Source organism: Pristis pectinata, chromosome 9 (assembly GCF_009764475.1).
Source record: "Pristis pectinata isolate sPriPec2 chromosome 9, sPriPec2.1.pri, whole genome shotgun sequence".
Taxonomy (NCBI): Eukaryota; Metazoa; Chordata; class Chondrichthyes; order Rhinopristiformes; family Pristidae; genus Pristis; species Pristis pectinata.
Genome location: NC_067413.1, coordinates 22995976 through 23023790, shown reverse-complemented (window position 1 = coordinate 23023790; position 27815 = coordinate 22995976). Strand labels below are relative to the sequence as shown.

The 27815-nt window shown below is 39.2% G+C and overlaps 1 protein-coding gene across 2 annotated transcripts in view; it reads right to left on the bottom strand.

The window, feature by feature from the left end:
• The window catches only part of LOC127574093 (protein NDRG1-like), a 60961-nt gene that overhangs the window by 9893 nt on the left and 23253 nt on the right, over positions 1 to 27815 (bottom strand). Inside the window, exons 2-10 of one of the 2 annotated variants that reach the window (XM_052022761.1) lie at positions 26819 to 26911; positions 24159 to 24194; positions 17256 to 17361; positions 12727 to 12847; positions 10089 to 10151; positions 8521 to 8581; positions 7222 to 7308; positions 5803 to 5859; positions 2957 to 3060 (exon numbers count right to left, since the gene is read on the bottom strand). In XM_052022761.1, coding sequence (XP_051878721.1) covers positions 2957 to 3060; positions 5803 to 5859; positions 7222 to 7308; positions 8521 to 8581; positions 10089 to 10151; positions 12727 to 12847; positions 17256 to 17361; positions 24159 to 24194; positions 26819 to 26890 — 707 coding nt within the window. In that variant the 5' untranslated portion in view covers positions 26891 to 26911. The remainder of the gene's footprint in view (positions 1 to 2956; positions 3061 to 5802; positions 5860 to 7221; positions 7309 to 8520; positions 8582 to 10088; positions 10152 to 12726; positions 12848 to 17255; positions 17362 to 24158; positions 24195 to 26818; positions 26912 to 27815) is intronic. The other variant, XM_052022762.1, reaches the window with a different exon arrangement.

Sequence of the window (27815 nt, the reverse complement as noted above, 5' to 3'; positions counted from 1 at the left end):
ATAAGAACTGGAAAGGCTGGTTTTCTGAAACTATAGAGATTATTTTGAGCCCCGAGGACTGTAACATGCTTAATGGAAGAGACGCTGTTCTGACCATATGCTGAACTTTGATGGAACACTAGTAAAAGCCAGACAGAGGTCAGACTGGGAGTGGAATGGAGAACTAAAATGACAGGCAACTGCAAAGTTAGGGTCACCTTTGCTTCAAAGCATTTACTCAATTAACATTTAAATTCTCCAATATAGAGACAACATCATGAACATAGAAATTTGGACCAGGAGTAAGCCATTAAGCCCTGCAAGCTACTCTACCATTTAATAATATCATGACTGACCCAACTGTAACCTCAATTCCACATTCTCTTTCTTCAGTAACCTTTTATCCTATTGCTAATCAATTTATTCATTCGCCTTAAAAATATTCAAATACTCCCCTTCCATTGCTCTCTCAGGTAAAGTTCCAAAGACTCACACCTCTAAGATTAGCCTCATCAAGTTAAACGGGCAACTGTACATTTAAACAGTGACTTAGTTCTAGGTTCCCCACAAGAGCAAACACTCTCTCCCTATCCAACCTATCAATGACTCATCATCTCCTGAGGATCTTGTATGTTTCACTGTCACCACCCAATTAAGTACACAAGTGAAGCAGCATCTCACATGGAAAGATTATGTGGCTATTCAGATGGTGAGAAGGGCAGGTGTTGCTTTCCTTGCTGCTGCAGGTGCTCAGAAATCCTGACCCAGCTGCACCCCCTCTCTGGCCTCTTACTCAACCTACATTCATTCATTGCTAATTGCTATAAGTGAAATTTACTGCAATTTTTTTTCCACTGACCTTATTCTAACCTACACCTCTCAGGTCACAGAGGATCAATCCCAATATCATCATCAAGTCTGCTGACCAAGGTGCTGCTACTGTTCGGCAAACTGACCTCTGCAACTCATAATCACAAATACACAGCACCCAGTTTGTGAGAAACTCTGTTACAAGAGGGAAGCATGATCAAGTCAACAGGGTTAACTTGAGATAAAAGAAAAAAGTGAACTTACCTGCAATTTCACACTTGACTTTAAACCCGTGCAGTGGACCCCTTTGACCATTCTGCACTCTGCTGTGGCTCAAACTCTTGTCTGAACACAAACCTTGCAAGGCACTGAGCAAGAGCACAATGCTCAGGCGAAAGCTGTTTACATCACCTGGGTGTGGTGATTGGAAGCCTAGCTTGGGCGAGTTTGAAGTTTCTTTGTGGAGAGTTGAGCAGGACTGTGCCTGTTAATGCCAGTAATGTATCTGACCCTTTAAATTAAGCTGCCTTAGGGCCTTTAACATAAGTAAATTGTGTATGAAAAGCTCTAGCCATTGATAATCTCTCTGGAGACAAATGCTGAACATGACATGAATCATGATGTTATTTCAACATGCCAGACATCAGAGAGAGGAAAAAAAAATCAAGAACATTTTGCAGCATAAAAACTATAGGATATTAACTACCAGTGTTAACTCCCCAAAATGTGGGAAACAGTGCTTAATGCCCTGTAATACAGCTTTTTTCTATGCAATACCAGCTTTTCAGATGTTGCTCAGATATTTCTGTTCTCACATTTATCTCTTTGTGGCTAAGAGATATGAAGACTTGCAGAACTGTAACAATATCATTGACATCAAACATCAGTTTCTTTCACTACAGGAGCTCCAACCTGTTGAGTATTTCTAATATTTTGTATTTAATGTGATTTCCAGCATTCCTGTCACTTTGATTTTGTGGTGTCACAATTGCAGTCTCGAACTTAGTAACTTTAGGTCCACGTGCCTGTGCCTTCAAGAATTATGGATTTACATTAGATATATATTGAAACATAGAAAGGAGTATGCCATTCAACCTTTCAATCATGTGCCATTCAATAGGATAATGGCTGATCATCCAAATTCAATGTTCTGTTCCAGTTTTCTACCCATATCTCCTGATCCCTCTAGCTGCAAGAACAAAATTACCTCCTGAATGAATATGTTCAATGAATACATTTAATTATTTGGCTTCAACTGCTGTGGTAGAGAATGCCACAGGGTTTAGCACTCTCTGGGAAAAGGGTCCAAGTCACAGTCCAAGAATAAGGGAAAATTCTCAGCCTTAAATGGCTTATTCCTCATCCTCAGACTGTGCCCACTGGACCTGCACTACCTGGCTATCAGGAACACATCTCCTGGATTTTATCTGTTCAATCCTGTTAGAATTCTGTTGGTTTCTACAAGACCGTCCTCTCAATCTTCCAAATTCTAGTGAATAAGTGAATATAAGCTTATTGATTGATCCAATCTCTGTTCATAGATCTGTCGTTTCATCCCAGGAATCAGTTTGGCAAACCCTTCTTGAATGTCCTCCAATGCATGATCATCTTTCCTCAGATAAAGAGAACCAATACTGCACACAATATTCATGAAGCAAGACATCTCTGCTCCCGTGCTCAAAACCTCTCATTGGTACCTGATCCAGGTATTTGTACTGTTTCCTGTCAGCCAACCAGCTCTCTATCCATATAAGCATCTTGCCTTCAAACCCATGTGCTTTAATTTTGCATGCTAATTTCTTATATTAGAAAGCTTTACGGAAAGCTTTTTGAAAGTCAAAATACACCACATTCACTGGTTCTCCCTTAGCTATTCTGCTAGTTACAACCTGAAAAAATTCCACTAGATTTGTCAAGCCTGTTTTCCCCCTCACAAATCCATGTTGACTTTGTCTGATTCTGTCACTCTTCCCTATGTACTGTGCTATTACGTCTTTTATAATGGACTCTAGCTTTTGCCCCACCACAGATATCAGGCTAACTAGTCTATAGTTCCCCATTCTCTTTCTTTTTTTTAAAATGAGCTACCCTGCAATCAATTGGAACTAACCAAAGCAAATATAATTACTTGAAAATTAATGTGAAGAGAGATCCAGTATTACTTTACCTGTTGTACGAGTTAACAAAAAGCTGTAGATTGTGCTGATTAAGCCCAGTAGAAATGTGAGTACGGTACGTCTGGATCAAATTAGGATTAGAATTTATTTCATCCTAAAATCGGATTACATACATGTTAGGTAAATGCCAACTACAATCATAACAGTCCTAATCAAAGGATATTTTATTATCTTAGCACACAAACAAAGTGAGAAGTGGTCAAGGATTAAGAAATCACAAAAGAGAAAATGCAATTTGGACAAGTATTTGCTGTCAACAGCAAACATGATTGCTGTGCTGCCAAGCTTGGTAAAAATTCCACATTTAGCTTTGGTGATCCTCCTAATGGGAACTTTTGGAAAACATTTGGTGTATTCCCTGGTAGTGAAGCATAGTGTACTGATAAGACCTTGTTTGTCATAGGTTAGCCAAATCAAGTCATTCCCTCAGGAGGAGAAAAACTGACCGCCAGCCATGGTTCTTCAGTTTAACTCAAACCAGTGAATCAAAATGATTTTGAATGTCTCAAATAATTGAATCTGTTTAAAAAGTTAAAGGAACCAACAAATTAAAACCTTTAAAAACATTTTATCATTCTGTTCATGCAAATTTAAAAAGGAAAAGGGCAACTTTGGCACTGGAGAATTGCTGACAACAGTTTCCTGGTTTCCATGGTCCCATGGGAAGCCTATGTTAGTTACATAGAGCAGTGGTGTCAAATGCTCAAATCAGGAAAGTGATGAAAGTTGTTGTCAGTGCCATCAAACCTACATCAAAGAGCTGAATTCCAGAGTCAAGGAAAGAGTGACCTTCAACTTCAAGACAGCATTTGACCAACTGCGGCATTCAGACACTGGTAAAACAGAGATTAATAGCCATCAGTGGAAACAGACTCCTGTTGAAGTCACATCTTGCATAAAAGTTGGTATGGTTGTCAGCATGGATGATGTGGACCACAAGGGCCTACTTCAGCGTTGTACAATTCTACGAAATCAATCTTCCAACCCCAGGACATCACTGCAAGAGTTCCTCCGTGTAATGCGCCAGGCCAAACCATCTTCAGCTGCTTCAATGATCTTCCTTTCATCAAGGTCAGAAGTGGAGATATTTATAGTGCAATTATCCATTTTCAATTCCACTCACTAGTCCTCAGCAAAGGAAGCAGCATGCCTTTATGCAGCAAGACTGAGACAACATTCAGGCAGGACTGATATGTGGCAATACATGCCACAAAGGTCCCAGACGGTGATCATCTCTAATGAGTGAGTCTAACCATCTGCCCTTGATATTCAATGGAATTACCATCACCAAGTTTCCCATCAATAAAATCATGGGGATTAACATTGACGAGATACTTAACTGGACAGTTACACAAATACCATGGTACAAGAGTAAAGGAGATGCCCAGGGCAAGTTTTTTTGGTACACAGAATATTAGATGCCCAAGACTTGCTGCTGGGGAAGTGGTAGACAAATACACGAACAGGTAGAGAAGAGGGATATGGACCACATACAGGCAGATGGGATTTGTTAAATTGGCAATATGGTCAGCACAGACATGGTGGGCCAAAGGGCCTGTTCTTGTGCTTGCACTGTTCCATGTTCCAATGTGTCTGGGGGGAAAAAAAGACCTCACTGGCTGTCATTCCATTCTAAGGTGTGGCCTGCCAGAGAAGGCGCTGTAGCAATCTGGGCAATAGATCTGCTAGGAGATGATTCCCAGCTCAAAACTGCATCCAGGGACAAATGAATGAGAACATGCTCCAGGATAGGTCACCAGATTACCAGTCAATGGATGACCCCTGCCCCTCCATCACTGTAATAATTTCAGCAATGTTGTGTTGAATACTTGTACCTGGAAGTGTACAATGTATTTTTAAGAAAACTTAGAAGCAAATTACTGACATTTGGTTACCAATCCATATTTTGATTACTGCCAGGTCAGGTCCTGGAGCAGAGCAACTCTGGCTGGACTGACTGCTAGTGATCACGTGCAACTTGATTACACCTTCCATCAATTATACCCAGCTGAAAGACAAGCAGGTTTATTTACCCACTCTGCACTTGCAGCTGAAGTCATTGGTCCTCTCATTAACCTGATTTCTTGAAGCTCTTTTCCAAAAGGTTCTGCATTTGAACACTCTCCTATTAGTTCTCAGTTCTCAACTGAATGCATCAAACTAGAGATTTACTCAGATTCACAGGCTGACTGGGCCTTCCGCTTTCATAAAAATAAAAGCACACAGATGGTCTCACAACATAGCTTTTAGGATGGCACATCAGTTTAGGTATGCCCAGTGCTATTCTTCGCACATATTTCTGAAAACCTACTGGAAGAGCTTTGATCATGGAATCACTGGTGATGGAAGAGCAAAATGCTGGATAGTGGTGGTACACAGATGTACTGTCCCACAGTATCTCACAGAAGCTCAGCTTTGAGTTTCTAGGTGTGCTAGAGTGGCAGAGCTACACCAATAATAGTAGACAAACTGAAGACAAGGCAATATTTACAAGAACTGCTGCAGTCATTTCTGCTAAGCCATCAGATAGCCAAGTATGCAACAGATATCGGTGAGATCAAGTTAATAACTTCATATGCAGTGTCATTTATATCCTCCAGAAATCAGCTAATACCACAGACTAAAATCACAAAGCGGTTGTCCCACCCCCACCAGCTCCTCCTCCATACAAGGCCAGATAAGTTCCTGAGAATGTGTGCATTAAGTCCAAAGAAAATGACAATTCCCAGGTGGTTCAACTTAAGTAACTTCTACTCTACATGAGTAGAGACAAACTAGGCTAAAATAGTATCAGTGTCATGGTCCAATATTATGCAAATGAAATGTGAATACTTACCTTACTAAACAGATGGCTGATCACAACATCTGTCAAATTAGAAGTCCAACCAGTAAACTAGGAGAAAATTGAAATCAAAATCACTAACAAGTGAATTTACACCTATTACTTTCTCCTCTGAAAAACAGTTGAAAAATGTTTTACAACACCCTGTTGCTTATTATGCGAGGAAGACAATAGTAAGAGGATAAGGACCCTCATAGGCACAAATCCTTAAGGTTATCAGAACAAAGTCTTTGGCTTTATAAACTATGGCACAGATGACAAAACAGTTCATCCTTATCGTCTAGAAGTACAGCACAAATGTCATCCAATTTGCTATTTTTCCATTTCTCAGCACCAATCTTCAGAAAAATATCAAGTCTTGAAGAAGAAAATGATTTACCAGCATCGTGGCAAATACGAGTCATCTCGGTAATTTCCACAGAATGCTTTATTTAACAATTAGACGGTTACAATGTACTTATTGTAGATTGATAACACGATTCATCACAAAGCACACCTACATCAGACTGGACAGATGGTTGCCTTGCTCACTGATAAGCCTTTCACCAATTGCAAATAACTGATTTTGTTGCGTTACCTGTAAAAATTAGGTCATTGTCCTTCCAGTGAATCCCATCGCATTTATACACAAAAAAAATCTTTAAGTCGGAATGCTCTCAAAGCATGATTCAGATTGCCTTGTTATTGAACATAATTGGCACCTTCTGGCTTCACATTTCATTTTTTACTGTAAAAAGCATGAACCTTTACGAACATCCTTGAAGGATCTTCAACTCTTGAAGATGAACATAGTCAACAGATTATTACCCATCTTCCATCACGCTTGGATAACATTTAGCTTAACTTCCTTTTCCCTTGTGTCCCATTTATTACCATGTTCTCTTCCTTTACCATGCATTTGAATTACTTGATGGAAGGACCAATGAATGTGTAATGTTATCTTTCCTGGGGCCTGGCAAGTCAGATTATTGTACAAGACAAAAGCTTCAGGTTAAAAAAAAATATAGGTCATAGCCATTTTTCCCCTCCATCATCTCTCTGCTTCCATTTTGACCTTACTAAATATGGTGAAAGTCAAATGAAAGAAGAGCCCCAAATTTTCAACTTTTAGACATGGAAAGTTGAGCTGTCATCTATTTCATGATTTGGTGAGCTACTAACATTTCTAGATACTTCCAAAAATTAAAAACTTGTTTAGGAAAATGCTGCTTCTCAGCATTTGCAACTACTAATGATGTTCTTTAAGTGTGGAGTTCTCTAGTCCTAATGCAAACAAATGTACATGTGACAAATAAAGAAATCTTATACTAGATAACACAACTTTCAATAAAATTTGGTAAAATGCAAGTGGTGTCATAAAAGAATTTACTGCTCAAGGTCATATTAAACAGAAAGCCTCCAGTCTTGCATTACCTTGGTTGCTGCCCAGTCCATCCATCCTTCAGCATTGCAATTAATATTAATGAGACACAGTCCCTCAACAAGATCAGGATAAGTCAACTGGAAAAGAAAAAGAGATCAAGTTAATTATAACATCTGCATTTTTGTTTTACTCGATCACCGAAATGAGAAATCGAATAAATGATCCTATTTAAACAAAGTTTTAATGCTAGCACACAAGACTCAGAATCAGGTTTATTATCACCATCTTATATGATGCGAAATTAGTTGCTTTGTGGCAGCAATACAGTGCAAAGATAAACTACTATAAATTGCAAAATAAATAGTGCAAAAAGGTACAATGAGGTCGTGTTCATGGACCATCCAGAAATATGGAGGGGAAGCAGCTGTTCCTAAATCATTGAGTGTGGGTCTTCAGGTTCCTGTACCTCCTCCCCGAGAGCAGCAATGAGAAGAGGGCATGTTCCAGATGGTGAAGTCCTTTATTGATGCATGCTGCCCTTGAGGGTGCCCTGGATGGTGGGAAGGGTTGTGCTGGAGCCAGCTGAATCTAGAACCCTCTGCAGCCTTTTGCGATCCTGTGCATTTGAGCCTCCGTTACAGGGTGTGGTGCAACCAGTCAGAATGCTCTCCACTGTAAATCTATAGAAATTTGCAAGACTTTGGTGACATACCAAATCTCCTCAAACTCCTAACAAAGTAGAGCCGTTGGCATAATTGCATCAATGTGTTGGGTCCAGGATAGATCCTCCGATATGTTGATACCCAGGAACTTAAAGCTGCTCAACCTTTCTACTGCTGACCCCTCAGGACTGGTGCGTGTTCTCCTGACTTCTTCATGAAATCCACAATCAATTCTTTGGTCTTGCTGACATTGAGTGTGTGGTTGTCACTGCAACACCACTCAACAAGCTGATCTATCTCACTCCTATACCCCTCCTCGTCGCCTTCTGAGATTCTACCAACAAGAGTGGTGTCATCTTTGAATTTATAGACTGCATTTGAACTGTGCTTAGATACACAATCATGACTGCAGAGCAGAGCAGTGGGCTAAACACACATTCTTGAGGTGCGCTTGTGTTGACTGTCAGTGAGGAGATGTTGTTACCGATCTGTACTGACTGGTCTTCCGATGAGGAAGTCAAGGATCTAGTTGCAGAGGGAGGTACAGAGGCTCAGGTTTAGAAGCTTGGTGATTAATACAGAGGGGATGATGGCATTGAGCACCAAACTGTAATCACCATGGCTGAATACACCCATAAAGTTACTATTAGAGCATTTCAGAGGAAATGGAAGTTGTGTCACACTTACTGCTAATCTGGTCAGGATATATGCACCAGCTCCAACTCCTAATCCAATAACACTCTTCAAACTGGAAGACAAATCAGGCTATTTTAGACAAAATATCAGGGAAGATGTATGCCCCTAAAAATTGGTCTAACATTCTCTTTTATCCATACAAAGACTTGGTTAAAAATTGTTATCACATCAGTGATGTAGATAAATGAAAGTACATCTATTTCAGCATACTGATAAACACACAATATAAACAAGGGTTTAAAAGCAAGCTAGAATGACTTTTTGTGATTTTAGAATGAAAATATTACTTGGAATTGTGGCCACTTTGTTGATGGGTGATGGAATGGTTCAATGTATACATTAGCCTAGAAATTTGTCAACTGCTTTTCTAGCATTAAGACACCATTTTCCTGAATACTGCTTTAAAAGGCTATGAAAAATTTGAAAAAAAAACAAGTTAGCACCAATTGCAAGCCAGGACTAATGAACCTCAAAGGTTAACAGTACTGTTTCAAGAACACTAGATATTAGGAGTAGAATTTCCCAGTGGCATCCCTTGTGACAGCTCAGATTCAAGTAGTAACCCTCAAGAGACAAAATACAATCAGCCCTTATTCAACTCGTGGGGAGTATTGGCAAGGAATAAATGCATACAGGAAAGTTGGGAGGAGCTAGAAAGGAGAGGGAAGAACCTACACAGGCCAAAGAACATTTTGGCATCTTCCTTGTGCAGGAGCAATTTTGGCAGGGACATTTCAAGAGGTATCTACAGAACCCCCAATGAATGTCAGCCCCTTTGGAAGCCCCACAGTACCACCAAATATCTTTCCACATGCAAATACAAAAGTCACGACACCCATCAACTCTCCTGAAACGTGCACAAAAAATTAGTTTACGCTACATTTTGTCTTTGTATTGGCCTAGAAATGTTTTAGTGCATTTTCTCTTCTAATACTATTTTGTACAGACAAAACATTGCAGGCTTCATTTCTGGTTTCTACAGAGCTTAGCACACCTCTGCTACATCGATTTCAATGATGCCAGGCTTAACAATAGAACTGGGAAGATTATACCATGGGGAGGAAAAAAAAACAAACAAGGTCAATTGCCCAATTTTTATGCAATTGCTGTTCAAGGCAGCACTCATATAGAACAAGAACAGGGATTAGCCTCAGAAATTCATACCGTCAGGATAAGCAGATACAGCAGATACAGTTCCTCAGAGGAACACAAGAATACCAGGTATATAGGAATAACAACCCAAATAAAGATTCCTCTCCAAGGAACCCTGTTTGGACTTGGAAATATTGCCATTCCTTCATCACTGGGTTTAAAATCCTATCCAACATCACAATGCTTTCACTGTCTACAGGGACAATAAATGCCAATCTTACCATCTTTACTCTATCACTAGGAAAAGTGCATAAAAACAATTGCAAAGTCACATACCAGGGTACTAAATAGGAGTTTTTTAAAAAAATGAAATCTCACTAACACCGTTGAGAACTGAACGCGTTACTAGGTTGCTAATTACAGTAGTGATCAAATGCATTATGGACATTGTAGGCTTATAATCTTACCCAAAATGCTTTAAAACAGCTGGAATTAATTCTGCCATTTGGTCCATTGATGGGTATTCATATCTGCAAATCAGATGCAAAGTTAGAAATTATTTTTGGATAATTGTTAAATTATCCACTCGCATCTGAAACAAGGATTATGAAATGATCGGCAGAAATTATGAAGTAATTTGCCTTGGATGCACCAATTATGAAATATGCATCAAGTTAAAATGAGCTGCTTAGCAGTCACTGCAGAGCAGGTGACAATTCCCAGTCACCTGGAAATGCAACTTAAATTACTACAGTAAAACATGAAATGAATACATTTCACCCAATAAATATGCATTCTAAATGCCTAGTATAATGTTTTGAGCATTTAATTACTCAGCATTCTCCTTGGTCTAAAAAGGAAAGCTGCTTCACATTAGGCAAACTTGAAGTGAAAACAGCAATAAGCAAGCTTACTAGTATGTTGTGAAATAAAATTAGCTGTTGATATAACGGTTCAGGATTTTAAGAAATACTTACAGGTCCTCCCTGAATTACAAATGTCTGACTTATGGACACCCCCCATACATACGACCAAGCACTTGGGAGGCCAGTGGGATAGATTTACTAGCTGCTGTAGGCCCGCAGTGATCTTCTATCAGGTGTGAACAAGGTATTTACGCATGCTTTCTCTACCCTCAGTACCACTCCCCAATCCCCAAACCACAATAATTAGGGGCTGGATTGAGCCAAGCAGAGCTGGGAGTGCTGAGCAAACTCACTCGCTCACTCACTGAGCTGCTCTTCCCTCAAAGCTGTTTCTTTGATCCACCCCCAAACACTGTTTTTGTACATTTCCAACTACAGTTCAGATTACGAACAGTTCTCAGGAATGGAACCCTGGGCACTGTCTGTCTACATGTGAAAAGTTTTCAGCTTGAATATATTGCATTACTGCTTTATACCTATGGCTCAGTTACTTTACATAGTTGAAGCAAACTGTCATGCTAGCTAAATGACCTTTGCTCTAGTAAAGCAAAATACACCAGAATTTAAAAAACAGAAAGCAAGTCAGTTTCCTTATTATGTGGAGAAGAGAACAAGGCTTAGACTCAGAGTGAGACAGCATTTAAATGGGCCCTTCGGCTCACCACATTCATGTCAACAACTTCACCCATCTTCACCAATGTCATCTGCTCACATTAGTTCTGTATCCTTTCATGCCTTGCCAATTCATGTGCCCATCAAAATGCTTCTTAAACACAGTAATTTACCTTATTCCACCACTGCCTCTGGCAGCATGTTCTAGATAATATAATCACTCTGTAAAACTCCTTCCTCTCAACTTATAACTATGGCCTCTTGCTTTTGATACCCTTTCCATGAGAAAAAGATTCTGACCATCTACCCTATCTATACCTCACAATTTTATATACCATGATCAAGACAACCCCCAGCGTCCTTCGGTCCAGGGTAAACAAGCGCAGACTATCCAATTTCTCCCCACAGATTAAACCTTCCAATCTAGGTGGTGAATCTTCTCTGCACTGTCTCCAGCACAATCACATCCTTTCCATTGTGTGCCAACCAGAAATGAACACAATACTCCAAGTGCAGCCTCACCAGCTTTTTGGTGAAGTTGCAATAAATGTCCCAACTTCTATATTCTGTGCCCCAACCTATGAAGGCAGGTATACTGTATGCCTTCTTCACCATACTATCTACCTGTGTTGCTACTTTCAGGGAACTTCAATCCAGAGGTCTCAATTCATCAATATTCCTTAATCCCAACCATTTAGGGTACATTTTGATGTCCCAAAATGCATCACGTCACACACACATCAGGATTAAACTCCATTTTTCAATGCTCCACACAACTCTCCATCGGTTCTATATCCTGCTGAAGCCTTGGACAGTGTTCCTCACTATCCTAAAACAAAACACCAATTTTCGTGTCATTCAGAAGCTTACTAATTATACCTCTTACATTTACATCCAAGTTGCTGATATATTTTAAAAAATCCAGGAGGTCCCATCACCAATTCCTGCAGTACACCACTGGTCAGACTTTCAGAAAAACACACCTCTACCACTTTTGTTTCCTATGGAACCCTGCAATAGATCTCATCCAACCCTGGGCATCATTTTATCTACACTTACGCATTCCAATACATCCAACACCAGACGATCAATGAACACCTCCCCCGCCCAACTACCAACTCACTATCTTTTACATCCTTCTCCTTGTAAATACAGATAAGTATTCATTTAGGACTTCACCCACAGCCCCCGGCTCCACAGGTAGATCACCCATTTGATCCCCAAGGGGATATACTCCTTCTGTAGCTATTCATTTGCTCCTAATAGAATATCTCCTTATATCTTACCTGCCAAGAATATTTTAAGGCCCCTTTTTGCCTCTAATTTCTTTCTTAACTTCTCTCCTCCACCGTCTATCTTTCTCAAGGGACTCACTTGATTACAATTGTCTGTACCCATCATATGCTTCCTTTTTTCCCCCCCGATCAAACCTTCAATGTCCTTTGTCATCCTTGCTTCCCTCATCTTGTCATCTTTGTCTTTCACCCTTCTATGTACTGCCATACCAATAGCAGCAACAAATTCATAAACCAACAATTATATTACACATGTACAGTGGTCATCTTACCCAGATGGAAAAGATGGAGCACCTTCATGCTGGCCTGGTAAATCAATATGGTAAATTGCAAAATGCAGTATTATTTCTTGCATGTCTTCAGAGTTGAAAAGAGTGTCAAAACACGATTTATCTGCAAGAAGAGGAACATACTTCAATGGCTAAATGAGGTGGTCCGGATGATGCAGCCAATTTCACAAAGGCCAATTGCTAAGTGAGCATCATTCAATGCCTACATATAAAATGTAGGTAGAAAGCCACAAATGATTTCAGATTCAAAATTAATGGGCAAAGGAAATCCCCAAAGGCATTCTACCTGAAGTTTTCTTAAATGCAAAGCCAATTGAGACCACATTCATAAAAGTGAAAACAAGAAGGCTACTTTCATGAAGCTTCCTAAAGTTTAAAAACTTTCCAATTATAGTCAATTTTCCACTTCAACATAGCAATTGAAGAACAATGCCAAGAAATGTAAACAAAATCATACAACATGTTTGTTTTCAGGATTATCCTGCTATTTTCAATTCATCCTCCCCAATCCCACACAAAATAATAAAGCTATTTGCATCTTTCCACACTACTCTGCTTACTTAACCAAGCACATATTATGCTTGTGGCTCTGAGGCAATTCTCACACCATTCCTTATGCAATGCTCTGGAGCATTGGAGGTGGACATGAACTTTTGATGTTCTGGGAACACAATCATTGAGCACTCCTGGGACAACACTGTCATTATCAATTTGGATGAGAATGTCATTGATGTGGTTAGCAAGCTTGCAGATGACACCAAAACTGGTGGAGTTGTGGATAGTGAAAAGGGTTATCCAAGATTACAACAGGATTTAGATCAACTAGGAAAACAGGCCAAGGAATAGCAGACGGAATTTAACTTAGACATGTGCCAGGTGTTGCATTTTGGCAAGTTAAACTTGTAGAGTGAATGGTAGGGCTCTGGAGAGTGTTGTAGAACAGAGACACAAAGGGGTATAAGTACAAAGAGTGGCAACACAAGTAGACAGGGTGGTGAAAGCGTTTCACAGGCTTATCTTCAAGCAGTTACGGCATTGAGTACTGGGACATTATGTTACAACATCCAAGATGTTGGTGAAACTACATTTGGAGTATTGTGCACGCCTAGCTATAGGAAGGAAGTCATTAAGCTGGAAAGGGTGCAGAAAAGATTCACAAGGATGTTACTGGGACTGGAGAGCTTGAGTTCTAAGGAGAGACTGAATAGGTTGTTTTTTCTCCCCAGAGCTTAGGAGGCCGAGGGGTGACCATATAGAAATATAAATTCATGGGGAGCATAGATAAGATGAATGGTCAGTCTTTTTTTCCCAGGGTAGGGGAGTCTAATTCGAAAGGCATAGATTTAAGGTAAGAGGGGAAAAAATTTAAAGGGGACCCGAGGGGCATCTATTTCCACTCAGACGGTGGTAGGTATGTGGAACGAGCAGCCAGAGAAAGTAGTAGAGGTGGGTACAATTGCAAAGTTTAAGAAATATAGACAGGTACATGGGTAGGAAAGGTTTAGAGGGATATGGGCCAAATGCAGGCTAATGGGACTAGCTCAGGTGGGCATGGATGAATCAGGGTCATGTCCATTTCCATGCTTTGTAACTCTATGAACTCTTTCTATCACTCTGCAATCAATTGAGTCCTAAATCTTTTTCTATCTGCAGCCCCAAGTCCAGCATCAAATTAAAACTGTTAAACAGTTAATTGAAAACACACAAATATTGGATTTAAGAGGAGCATCTGTAAGATTACAGATTAATCCTAGATTAGCGTACTATTAAAACTATTCGATTGAGCCTAATGTGACCCATTTACTCCTATTTGAAACAGTAACCTGGCCAACAACTTACTGTTATAGTTTATACACAATACACAAGCTGGTTTAGAAACTTCCCAAAAAGGCCAGATAAAAACTAAAGGTTTAACGATTGGCTTTGAAAGTCAATTAGGATAGATGATGCTCAATTATGCCAACTTCACCTATCCCACCTTCAATCTGCTGGCCCTCCAGATTGACCAGCAAGGATTGGTGCATGGTTTCCCCAATTACACAATCTTCTACAGCAGTATTAGAACTCCCATGCACCAATCAGATGGTAAATGCAGCCAGGAGTGCATTCTTGATTCAATAGCAATGGTGTATGAAGTCCACTATAAAAAAAAGAGATCAAGGCCAATGGCAGACAAAAACCAGTGTTAGAAAGGGCAAGAATGAATGATCGATTGATCAGAGGACACTTGAGGATTCCAAGATACTTGAGGAATATAAAGGAAGCAGGAAAGAACAAATAAGAAATTAGGAGGGCTAAAAGGAGCTTTGAAATGCCCTTGGCCAGTAGAATTAAGGGGAATCCCAAGGCATTTTACATGTATATTAAGAGCAAGAGGGTAGCTAGGGGAAGGTTAGGTCCACTCAAGGTCAAAGGGAATTTATGCATGGAGCCAGAGGAAATGGGTAGGTCCTTAATGAGTACTTCATATCTGGATTCACCAGAAAGGGGGAAATGGACAATGGCAAGATTAGGAAGCGGTATGTTGATATTCTAGGGCACATCGACATTAAGAAACTGGAGTTGGGCATCTTGAAAAATATTAAAGTGGACAAGTCCCTTGGGTCTGATGGAATTTATCCTGGGATACTGAGGGAAGCAACGGATTGCTGCGGCCTTGATAGAGATCTTTCTATCTTTAGCTGAGGGAGAGGTGCCAAAAGACTGGAGAATAGCCAATGCTGTTCCGTTAAGAAGGTCAACAGGGAAAAACCAGGAAATTATAGGCTGGTGAGCCTGACTTCAGTTGTAGGGAAATCTCCCTTCGGGACAAGATATACTTGCATTTGGAAGTGTTGACTTAAGTATAGTCAGCATGGCTTTGTGCATGGGAGTCCAGAGTTTAAGAAGTGATGAAGATGATTGATGAAGTTTGGGCAGTGGATGTTGTCTACGTGAGCTTTAGTAAAGATTAAGTCACGTGGGATCCACAGTGAGTTGGTAAATTGGATCCAAAATTGGCTTGGTCATGGAAGACAGAGGGTAGTGGTAGAGGGGTACTTTTCTGACTGGGAAAGTGTGACTGTTAGTGTTCTGCAAGGATCACTGGTGGGACCTCTTGTTTGTAATGTATATTGATGACTTGGATGAAAATGTAGGTGGTCTATCAGTAAGTTTGCAAACGCAACAAAAATTGGCAGAGCTGTGGATATCAAGGAAGGTTGTCAAAGGATGCAGCAGGACATAGATCTGTTGGAAATTTGGGCAGAGAATTGGTAGATGGAGTTTAATCTGAATGAGTGTCAAGTGATGCATCTAGGGAGATCAAATGCAAGAGTAAAGTACAGAGGAAATGGCAAGACCCTTGGGAGTATTGATATATAGATGGCTGCAAGACCATAGATCCCTGAAAGTGGCAATACATGCTGAAGGATGGCAAAGGTAACAAGGTCATGCTTGCCTTCATCAGTCATGGCATTGAGTCTGAAAGTGGCAAGTCATATTACAGTTGTAATAATCGTTAGTTAGGACATATTTGGAATATTGTATGTAGTTCTGGTAACCACACTACAGGAAGGACACGTAGGCTTTTTGGAACGACTGCATAGGAGGTTCACCAGGATGTTACCTCGACGGGGGTTGCACAAACTTGTGTTGTTTTCTCTGGAGTGTCAGAAGTTAAGGGGGCAACCTGATAGACACAAATAAAATTACGAGAGACAGTGTAGATAGTCAATCTTTATCCCCAGGGTGGATAGTGTTAAATACTAGAGATACTCGAGGTTTAAAGGGAAAGTTTAAAAGGAGATTTAAGAGGCAAGATTTTGGTTGTTTTTGTTAGAAACACAGACTGCCTGGAATGTGCTGCCAGGAGAGGTGGTAGAAGCAGATATAATAGCAATATTTAGAGGCATTTAGACAGACATGAACAGTCAGGGAACAGAGGGATATGAACCACGTGCAGGTAGATGGGATTAGTTAAATATGGCATCATGGTCAGTGCAGACATGGTGGGGCCTAAAGGTCTGTTCCTGTGCTGTACTTTGTTTCTGTGTAATAGTTGGTGACAATTTGTGGGAACACTAATAGCAAGATTTAGTTCAAGGTTTTTGACTTCTCATCCTTAAGTAACTTGGACTATAAATGCAGATATAATTTACCACAAGTGGGAAGGCATATAGAAAAACTTGAATAATGAGACAAAGCTCAAATCTGATAAATATTCAGAGCTACCATTCTTAATGTTAAACAAATTCAGAAATATGATTTATCACTATGTGGACACATCTAAAGTATCATTTAGGACAAAATCCAACATTTCTAAACGCATTAAAAATTTCATGCAACCCATTGAAAACATTGCAGCCAGAACTGCATGTGGTTTGGACAGCCACAGTTAAAATTAGTTCATCCAAGAATCAACAGAACAACAAGACTGATCCCATGTTAGGGAAGAGCTAGTTAACATCTTAAACAACTAAGAGGCAATACAGTCAACATATTGGATGAGCAGAAACTGTTGCACTACTTACGATTCATTCCAATATCATGAACAGTGAGTATAACTGGCCGAGTTCCTTTAGATGCACCACGCACTGCAATGCGAATAATACCAAATGGCGTTTCAACATCATGCTCCTGCGAAAGAAATATGGATTAGCAGCCATTCATTGCATGCTTCTTCAATGTGTGTAAAATTCTAAAACAGCCAAAATGAATAAACTCAATTGTTAATAGATCACTATACTGAGAATTGTTCAATTTGGCCAATTTGTTTCTGAAGAATGAGCATATATAAATATGCAACTAAATTCACAGCTTTACAGCAATTTTCACAACTGCTTCAAGCAAGTACTGCAACCCAATGTCCAAGAGATGGTAATCAAAACCTCAAGGCTTATTACCCAAGTTTTTTTTCATTAAATTCAACAATAGTGTTGGCCACCTTGGTTTAATTGCTAAGCCAGAGACAAACTAATGATTCAAGTTCTGGACCAAACCATCTTCCCACTATTCTAGTACTAATGGAATGGTGCATTACCCAAGAGATCTCTTTTGGTTTTACTCTTGTAGATAAAAATTGAACAAACTAGTGTACATCAGTAACTCATGAAAACATTAACCTTACAAACAACAGCAGAAACTAGCTGGCAGATATATCTCTAGATATATTTCTACCATGATCCACCACCAACCCAACATGTATTCACTGGGAACATTAATTTTGTCACATACTTTTCTTAATAATGTGAAGTTACTGTAATACTACATGACAAGATCAAAATTTGCTCTAGCAATCAGTGAAAAATACTCCAGTTTTTTTTGTGGTGGAGAAAGCAGAATTTTATGGCTTACTTGGAAACAGGTACACAAATTCCAATATATCAAACACAGAAGTTCATTCCTGAAAATTAATTCTCCAATTGTATCTTTTGAAGAGATGTTTATTATGATGATTGAACATAGTTTTAAGTGGGATCTAACTAAAGCATTGTATAGCTATAACTATATATATCCAAAAGCTTTTCCGATATTGAATTGTGGTCTTCTCATATGAATGAAAAGGCATTAAAAAGGATTAGAGGAGAGTCATTACATTAACTTCTAGCTTAAAGAAAATGACCAACCCAGAAAGCAGGGTCATTTAAGAGTGGGTAGAAAGGACACTGCTGTTGGTCCAGAGGGAGTGTCTCTAAATAGGATTCACAGAATGGACATCAATGTGTTAACCAGAATGTATTCTTCTTGGGTTTGATGTGGCAAAATTCCTGCCAGTGTCAAGAACAGTTGCTTGCAGCCCCCTAGCAGGCAGCAAATCCATCCAGTCAGTCTGCCAAAGGTTAATTCAAGAATACAGGCTGTACTTAAGTCAGGTGTTCATAAACCTGAACCACTTTTGGAGCATTCCAGGAGAACTTTCATAGCCTGGGGAGCCTATTGTATGGCCTTTTTGTGAAAGCAAGGCTCTGCTCACATTGCACCAACTTGGAAGATTTCCAAGGCAAATAAGATGCATATCTACATCCTCAGAATTCAACCTGCCCTGTGCCACCTCCCCAGACCTCTCAGTTTCCATTCGTTCCCCAACCCCACCAATCTGAGCCTACACCCACCCCTAATGTGGGCTGCCAGTCCTCAAATCCCTCTTGCGAACCACCACTGGCTGCACATTGGGAAGTGGGGTAGGTAGGTAGGTCTCCAGACTTTCCCCAGCTGCCACTGCCTCTCAAAAACAATGTCCTCCACCCAGTGACCAAGTTAGGAAGGAGGTGGGAAGACATATCTCAAATGCAAAAATACGCCAGTATCCTGCCTCATCAAAACTGAATTTTGATGCATCTATACCTCTGGAGTGTACTAGAATTTCTAAGCAGCCATTCACGTGGACAAAATAATTAAGTATAATTGGAGAAGGAGTCAACAACTAAAGGGTTAAGAAGCATTTCCACCAAAAGATACATGGTCAGAATGTTTCATTACATTAAGTCAAAAAAAATTACATCACAATGCTTTTAGTCTGTGTTTTGGATTTTCTCCAATTTCAAAATTTCTGATTTTTTTTTTATTGTGATAAAGATTGCCAGTGCTTCACCCTGCACAACAACCTTGTCTAAAAAAAACTGTTCTACATTCAACTTCTTTTTGTTTATCACTTGTATTCTGCGTTATTCTTAACCTGAATTTAACTTAATGAGTTAACACTAGACTCTGCAGCTTGTTCCAACCTTCCATCCGCTCCTAGATCATTTGTTTTTCTGCTTCAAGACCACACTGATGGGAATGAGTATTCAGCTCTCTTGGTCTTACACAGCTGTGACCTGTGTCATTCTCATCTCTACTTCAAATGGCTTTGGTCATTCTCTTCCTGGACTTGAATATCCAAATGAAAATAAATAGTTGTAATTGGCATTTCTTGCTAAATGCACGATGGGCAGCTTAAGCTACTTACAAAGGGTAGTAATCACAAATAACAAGTGTTGACTGTCTGGGTCAATTAAGGATCTGTGGCTTTTGCTTCCTAATTCCTCTCCCAACTAACCATCTCATGAAATCAGCTTACAATATCCAATCTCATTATTGAATTATAGACTATCAAGTTGTGTACATTCAAGAAAGGATGAACATATGGTGGCAGTATCCAAATGTCAACTGTGTCAGGCTATACCACACTAATCAATATCAAGCATTATCTTAGGAGCAGGAAGTGTTAAGGGCAATAATCCAATGTTAAGAAAGGTCACCAGGTGTCATTAACCCACTTCCATCTGTTCTCAAAATCCTCAAAAAGTTAAGCTGCAGCCTGACATGTCGGTAAAGAATTTCAAAATGAGAACCAAATGGAAAGCCAAATGAACTGTAGTTATCAGCAAGAAATGGAAATTAGAATAGCCAAATCAGCCTCCAAAAATAAAATCAAAATTAGTTTCTTCAGCTTTTCCAGTGGCTAAACAGATGCAAAATTAAATATTTATCATCAGCTTGGAATCAGCAGTGTGGCTGCCAATATAGATCATATTTTTGCTACAACAGGTCTACAGCAGGTGCAATCTCACTGGCTCTCCACTCAGCTTTGGAGCACCTAGACAACAGTAAAACATACATCAGGCTTCTATTTGTCGATTACAGCTCAGCATTCAACACCATCATCCCCTCAGTACTAATCAACAAGCTTCAAAACCTGGGCATCTGTACCTCCGAGACCATGATCAGTGCAGATCAGTAGTAACATCTCCCCCTTGCTGACAATCAATACAGACACACCTCAAGGATGCATGCTTAGCCTACCGTTCTACTCTCTCTCTACACTCATCACTAAGCACAGTTCAAATGCCATCTATAAATAAACAACCACTGTCATTGGCTGAATCCTGGACGGCGATGAGGTGGTGTACAGAAGCGAGATAGATTAGTTGGCTGAGTGGTGTCGCAACAACAACCTCGCACTCAACGTCAGCAAGACCAAGGAATTGATTGTGAACTTCAGGAAGAAGTCACACACCAGTCTTCATTGAGGGGTCAGCAGTAGAAAGCTTGAGCGGCTTCAAGTTCCCAGGTGTCAACATCTCGGAGGATCTATCCTGGGCCCAACACATTGATGCAATTATAAAGGCAGCATGCCAACGGCTCTACTTTGTTAGGAGTTTGAGGAGATTTGGTACGTCACCAAAGATTCTTGCAAATTTCTACAGGATGTACGGTGGAGAGCATTCTGACTAGTTGTATCACTGCCTGGTACGGAGGCTCCAATGTGCAAGATCAAAAGAGGCTGCAGAGGGTTGTAGACTCAGCCAACTCCATCACGGGCACAACCCTCCCTGCCATCGACAACATCTTCAAGAGGTGGTGCCTCAAGGCAGCAGCATCCACCCTTAAGACCATCATCTGGTACATGCCCTCTTCATGTTACTACCATTGGGGAGGTGGTACAGGTGTCTGAAAACCCACACTCAACATTTCAGAAACAGCTTCTTCCCCTCTGCCATCAGATTTCTGAATGGTCCATGAATATGACCTCGTTATTGCTCTTTTGCACTATTTATTTTTGTAACTTATTGTAATTTTTGATGTCTCTATGTCTTGCACTGTATGCTGCCACAAAACAAATTTCATGACATATGTCAGTGATAATAAACCTGATTCTGCTTTGCTGTATTCCACAAGGAACAACAAATTTATGGTTAGTCTTTGCCACTTATCCCATCATTTCTATACAACAATCTTACATGAGCCCAGCAAAGCCCACTGCAAAAATGCAGCTAGCTAACTTCACACCACTTCATGAAACTGGAAGTATAACTCCTGCAACTCTTTCTCAGAGATTTAAAAAGTAGGTAGGAACAATTTAACTTGAGCTGCAGAAGGGAAGAATATATTCCTCCCAAAAAAAATGTCCAATAATTCAAAAGGGTTGAATTCAATGCAAAAAGAAATAAACTGGAAGTGGGCCAGTAACCAACCAGGTGTGAGAGAGTACAAAGACAGTTGGGCATTTGGATCAAGTAATAGTATTGAAATAAGGTACCCTCACACTTAATACTAGCACATCAAAACATTCCTAGAAAGAGAGACCAGCCATTTCTATTCACACCTACCAAGGAAAGAAGATTGACCTGATAAGAGGGATTGCTAGACAGAATTCTGTACACAAGCAGCAGAACAGTACAAATACAAGTGATGTAGAAGTAAGGAGGGAGGATGTCAAGAAAGACCTCCATTGAAGTACTACTTTGTTCTGGTTAGATCACAATGAAGCAACCATACCCTGATTATATCCACCAAAAGAAATATTCAAACCCTGGATGTCAGAAAGACCTTAAAGGTTGACAGTCAGCATCCAAAACTCTAAGCTACGGAGGGATTCCAAACAAATGCAAGGATAATTAGATTCAAAAGATCATCAACAACTGTCAGGCCAGGGAAACTAAAACTATAGAAGCATCAAACCAAGTGAATATGAGGCTAACTATTGAAGAAGAAACAGGGCATCATGGGTTTGAAAAGCAAAAAAAGTTTAAATTTATAATTTCGTTAAGTTGAGCCAGCAGAGAAATAGCTTTCAATTTTCTTGCAATCTTAGTGCTCTTTGTTGCACAAAGGGCAGAGTACAATTTTTAATGAATAGTGACCACTCTCAGCTCTACCTTTGGGAAAGCAATTGCCACTAAAATTGATACATGCTGCATTAAAATAAAATTAAATTCAGCAATCGAGTTAGTTTAAACAAAATAGGTCACATTTCCAATCTCAGAAACACAGGGCAGATCTTGCTCCAGCATTCAATAAGTTCATGGATCTTCCATCCCAATTTTCTTGATTGATCTAATAGCCATTAATCTACTGATCTGAGTTTTAAATGCAATTATTGACAGAGCCTCCACAGCCATCCAGGGTAGAGAATTCCAAAGATTCATCACTTTGTGAAGAAATTATTCATTAGTCCTAATTGACCCACCATTTACTTTGAGTGACCTCTTAGCCAGGGGAAACATCTTCTCATTTATCCTGTTGAGCTCATGTGCCACAATGAAGACATCTCACATTTTACTAAAATCTAAACAAACTTCAATACTTGATACTACAATGATTTTAGCAGAAAAACCAAGCAGCAATTTGGAAATACTCACGTCAAACAGCATCTCTGGCACAAGTTTCAGTTCAGAAAGTGGTCTTTCATCATGATTGTAACATTAACTCAATCACCACAAATGCTGCCTGAGAAGTTGAGTATGTCCAGCATTTTGTTTTCATTGAATCACCTTTATGAATGAAGTCACCAGCACTTGCCATTTAAGACCAACAGCATATCCTAATTGTTTTAAGATTTTGGGACAGAATAGATACAATAAGATCAGGATCCAGCAGTGTTCTCCTCTTTAAATTGATTCTCCCCTCCCCCCATACTAGATTTTGCAAATTTACAATCCCTAACAAGAAATCACAGAGCATTCTACAAATATAGAAGGAGATCAGGTGAAACAAACAAGCAGATCGACATTGGAATCAAAAATCCCAACCTCTTATAATGGAATAATTTCAAACATTCTGTACCAACCTAGTCAAACATCTAATCTGTAATTCAAATACAATATAACAGTGAAACTTCAAGCAAGGATAGAATACTGATAGACAATAGAAGTTTAAACAGAGACATTATGATGCCAGCATTTCTTTTAAAGTAGGTATAGTCCACAAGCTAAACAGATGTATTTTTCCTTTCTTGCTCACATTGCTGGAGGGATAAAAGCAAAAATCATCCAGATTTTCCTAATAGTTGCATTCAGTAATTCCTCTTACAGAAGCAACTTTAAACTGTAAAGGCTTCAATGGTCATCTCACCTGCTGATATTCAAAAATAATAAATATAAAATGCTGGAAACAAAACCTGATGCAGCCTTTTTAACCTGAAATGACAACTGTTTCTCTTTCCACTGATGCAGCCTGACAGGTTAAGTGTTTACAGCATTTTCTGTTACTATGTCAGATTTCCAGCATCTGCAGTTCTTTGGTTTTCATTCATAGCTGCTATTCAATTTGGGCTCATATGAGCCCAACTTAAATTACTGAATAAAGCCAAATATCCATGGAATCAAAAGAAATGAGTGTAATTCAAGTAAATGTCATTCATTGATTAACAGTCACAAACTATTGATTTATTCTACATTAGCCCAGGTTTTATAAAAATCATACATCTACTTCAAAGCAATCAACAAAAAAATTAAATATAAAGCAGAAAATGCTGGAAATACTCAACAAGAACATATGAAAAGTCATTAATTCAGTTTCACTCTGCACCAGATGCTTGCCTGGCCTGCTGAGTATCAGCAACATTTTCATTTCAGGTTTCCAGCAGCTGCAATTTTTTGATTTTCAATTATAGTACATGTAACTATCCAACTGATTCAAAATACCACATAGATTTCAAACATAAAAATTACCTTAATATCAAGTGCGTAGAAGCTGTTAGCATTTGCCTGTTGCAAGAGAAAAAATAAATGTAGAATTCATAAGAGGCAAGTAACAAAGCTCCTGGATGAAGTAATTTGGATATTAGAACCAACAGTCCCAGGTTCAATCCTGGTTTGTGCCGGTCATCTATGATGCAAATAGTTCTGTACTGGACCAAATGTGATTCTTGTTAGGTTTTCCAAGGCTGCTCTCGCCTACTCTTCAAAATAAAATCTTCTCCATTTATTTTCCAGAAGTACCTATCCTTTTGCTGATGGTTGTTTTCTACTTAAGATCAACTCATTGGATTGTTTGCTCTCCATGCTCACGGTAGTTAGTCTAGCAAAAGAATGGTAGAATCACTCTGTTCAAGGATCAATGAAAAACTAGTTTCTTTCAATTTGTTCTTTTGATGACTTAAATGAACGTACACATTAGGAGCAGTAGGAAGGGGCCTCTCAGCCCAGAGCCTTCACTATCATTCAATAAGGTCACGGTTGATCTGACTGTAACCGACACATTCCCACTTATTGACTCCTCCTTCCAGTAAGCTTTCAAACAGCTGGAGATTCAGGAATCAATCTACCTAGGACTTAAGTATTCAAAGGCTCTGCTTCCATCACTGAGGAAGAGAATTCAAAAGACAAGGTAATTTGTTGAAGAACATTCTGTCTTGCTATTTATTCCATCTTTAAAAGGATTCCCACCTCTAAAGATTCTTTCAAGAAGCCTCGTTTACTCTCAGCATTAATTCATGAAGAAGTAGGGCTTAATAACTGATCCAATTTGAAAACCTGTTCCCAGCCTACAAATTCCCTTTTAGCATCAGAAAACCAGACAAAGTACAAGCACCAAGTTCTCTGCTCCATTCCTTTTTCCAAGCTCTTAGTCTGCCTATTTTATTGTTAGTGCTTCCAAAGATTCTCTTATCTTCTGATCTTTAAATGTGATGTTCTACATGATCTTCACTCAAATTCCAAGTGTTGAAATTCACATTCTTCCACAAATTTATTCTCTTGGATATCAAAACAGCTGGATATCTTTTAGACTCTTCCCTTTTTATTAGTCCGTTTTGGTATCTTTTTTGAGAAAACATTATTACTTGTTGATTGAAATTTTCTCCCAATGGTGACGCTTTCAATTACTGCTTTGTTGTAAAATATAAATCCATCCTTCAAATATATCAAGGGCTTTCAAACAGAAGGCTTTTAGATGAGTGGCGAGTCATTAGACATTCTTAAATGATGAGCAAATCCAACATTTAAAAGGTTCTAGTTACAAAGCAAATGAACTTCCAGGTTAAGACAAGAGGTTTCTATCTGCCACTGCAGAAAGCTTGAAGAGACCCAAGAAGAAAGTCACAATGATTTCTCTGGATTTCTAGAATTTTGGGATTGGTCCACATTCAAGTGTCATACCTCGACTTATCATGTCATACTGCAAGCTTCATCAGCAGAACATATAGATAAGCACCAAGATCTCTAATTTAATCAATATTTGCAAAGAGTACAAATTGGAATCTTTTTCAGTGGGACTTTTAAAACAAACATAGCAGAAATATGAAAACAACAAATCTTGAGAAGCAATGTTGGATTTGTAGAAAAGGAAACAAAGATAAAGGATTGGCAATACTTAATGGCTTATTTCAACACAAGGGTTCCAGAAATAAAGATAGTGAGCAAGGTGCAGAAACACGAAGGTATGACATCATAATTTTCATTGAAAGTTGACTTAAAAGAAAGGATGGTAATTCAACCTTCTTGGTTATTTCCTCTCATTCTTCTAACTCAAGAGGTCTACTCAATCCACCCTCTCCTGATACAACAGTCCCAGCTATCAGTCTGGTGAACGCTCATTCTGCACCATCCATGGCAAGTATATCCTTTTCTTGGGCAAGGAGACCAAACTGCACACTTATAACCTAGGTGCAAGCTGACCAAGGCCCTATATAATAAATAAATCTCTTATAGGAAAGATGCAATATTACAAGGAGGGTGAAGAGCCAATTTGAGGATGTCGTTTCAAGTTGACTTAAGGTCAGAAAAGTTTAATTATCACAGTAAAGGATGGCAAGGTGGAGGTTATTTTCTTCAGAAATGGAGGCCGAAAGGGGTTTGAATTAAGGGGGACTAGATATCACAAAAATGAGAGACTATTTCCTTTTGCAGAGGGGCCAATGATTGAGGTACAGAAATTTAAAAAGGAACAAGGGGAAGGATTACAGGACAAGGAACTATTTTAACCAGAGAGCAAAGCTCTAGAATGTACTGCTTGTTAAAAACAAAAGTGTCAGAAGCTGAAAACACCACATTTAAAACAAGAACCTGAATGAGCATTTAAGGTTCTGTAATACCTTGACCAAGATCTGGAAAGCAGGATTAGTCTTAAAGCTCATTTTAGGCTGACGTGGTCCAAATGGCTTCTAGTGCCGCATGAGCCCAAGGCTCTCTACATTTTCCTCAATTTTAGACTAGTTTTTAGAAGCTCCAGTTGAAAAGCATTCATTTTAAACCTTAGGTAATACCACAGGGTATTGTACTTGGTTCTTGTTTCCCTTATCATGGAGGCACCAGGAAAACTGCAAAATTGATTTAAAACTACTCCAGTTGACAGCTTTCTGTCACATTTTATCAGAAAAACACTTACTCACCATTTCAGAGAAACCAGAATTCTCCACTAGGAGCTGTCTGACTTCAGAGAGGGTGATATCTTGTTCAGCCATCGTGCACACTTTCTGGAGGAACTACAAAAGAATCACAAAATGGATGACAATTAAATGAAGTGGAAATTTCTACAGTATTTTCATTCCTATACAAATTTTGTCATGAAGTTAGAGGTTGACCACTGCTACTTGTATCTAGCTGCAAGATTGTTCATGACAGTTATACAGAACAGTATAATGAAGCATAGTATTAAAAATATCACTCAAGTTTAGCTTATTAACTTAAAATACTAGGATTTAAAATATTGCTGCAAGCTAACGCAGTAAATAGTTTCAGAAAAATTATCAACCTCACCTGACACATGCAGAGCATAGAGATGTTTACACGAAGTTAGAACTGAAAGGACAAGACTTGAAGGCAATTTAGAATAATTATGAGAAAATGCCACAGAGCAACTCCAAATTATATTTAACTTGGAAGCATTGAGATGGCCACACCAGTTAGCCATGAAATCAAAATTTACAACTGTCCTCCTGTAAGAAAAGTGCAGAATCAATGAGGGCACCAGTTTTCCCCTCATAGTAGACACAGAGAAATTATAGCTACATTCCAACCTACTGAACAGCCTGCTCAAGTTGATGGAAGCAGTTTCTGCTTTATCTTAAATGGAAGCATGAAGGAGAAAACTGGCCTAGAAATTCACATCTACCCCTCTCCTCCAGAACTGTAATGCAAGTTAATTTTACCTGGGAAGTATCATAACTATTTCCAGATTGTTTTGCATCATTCCAAAAAAGTCACTCCACTTGAGCACTTGATACCAATTCCTTGTTCAACCACACTTGGGATGACATTATGTCCTGCCTAACACTCTTTTCTGAAGCACTGTAGGGCAAATTTGTCTGCTTAAGGACCACTGGGTACTCTCTGGAGAGCTTGGTTTTAAAAATCACAGTGAAGGATTGGGAACCTTACAAGCTTCAT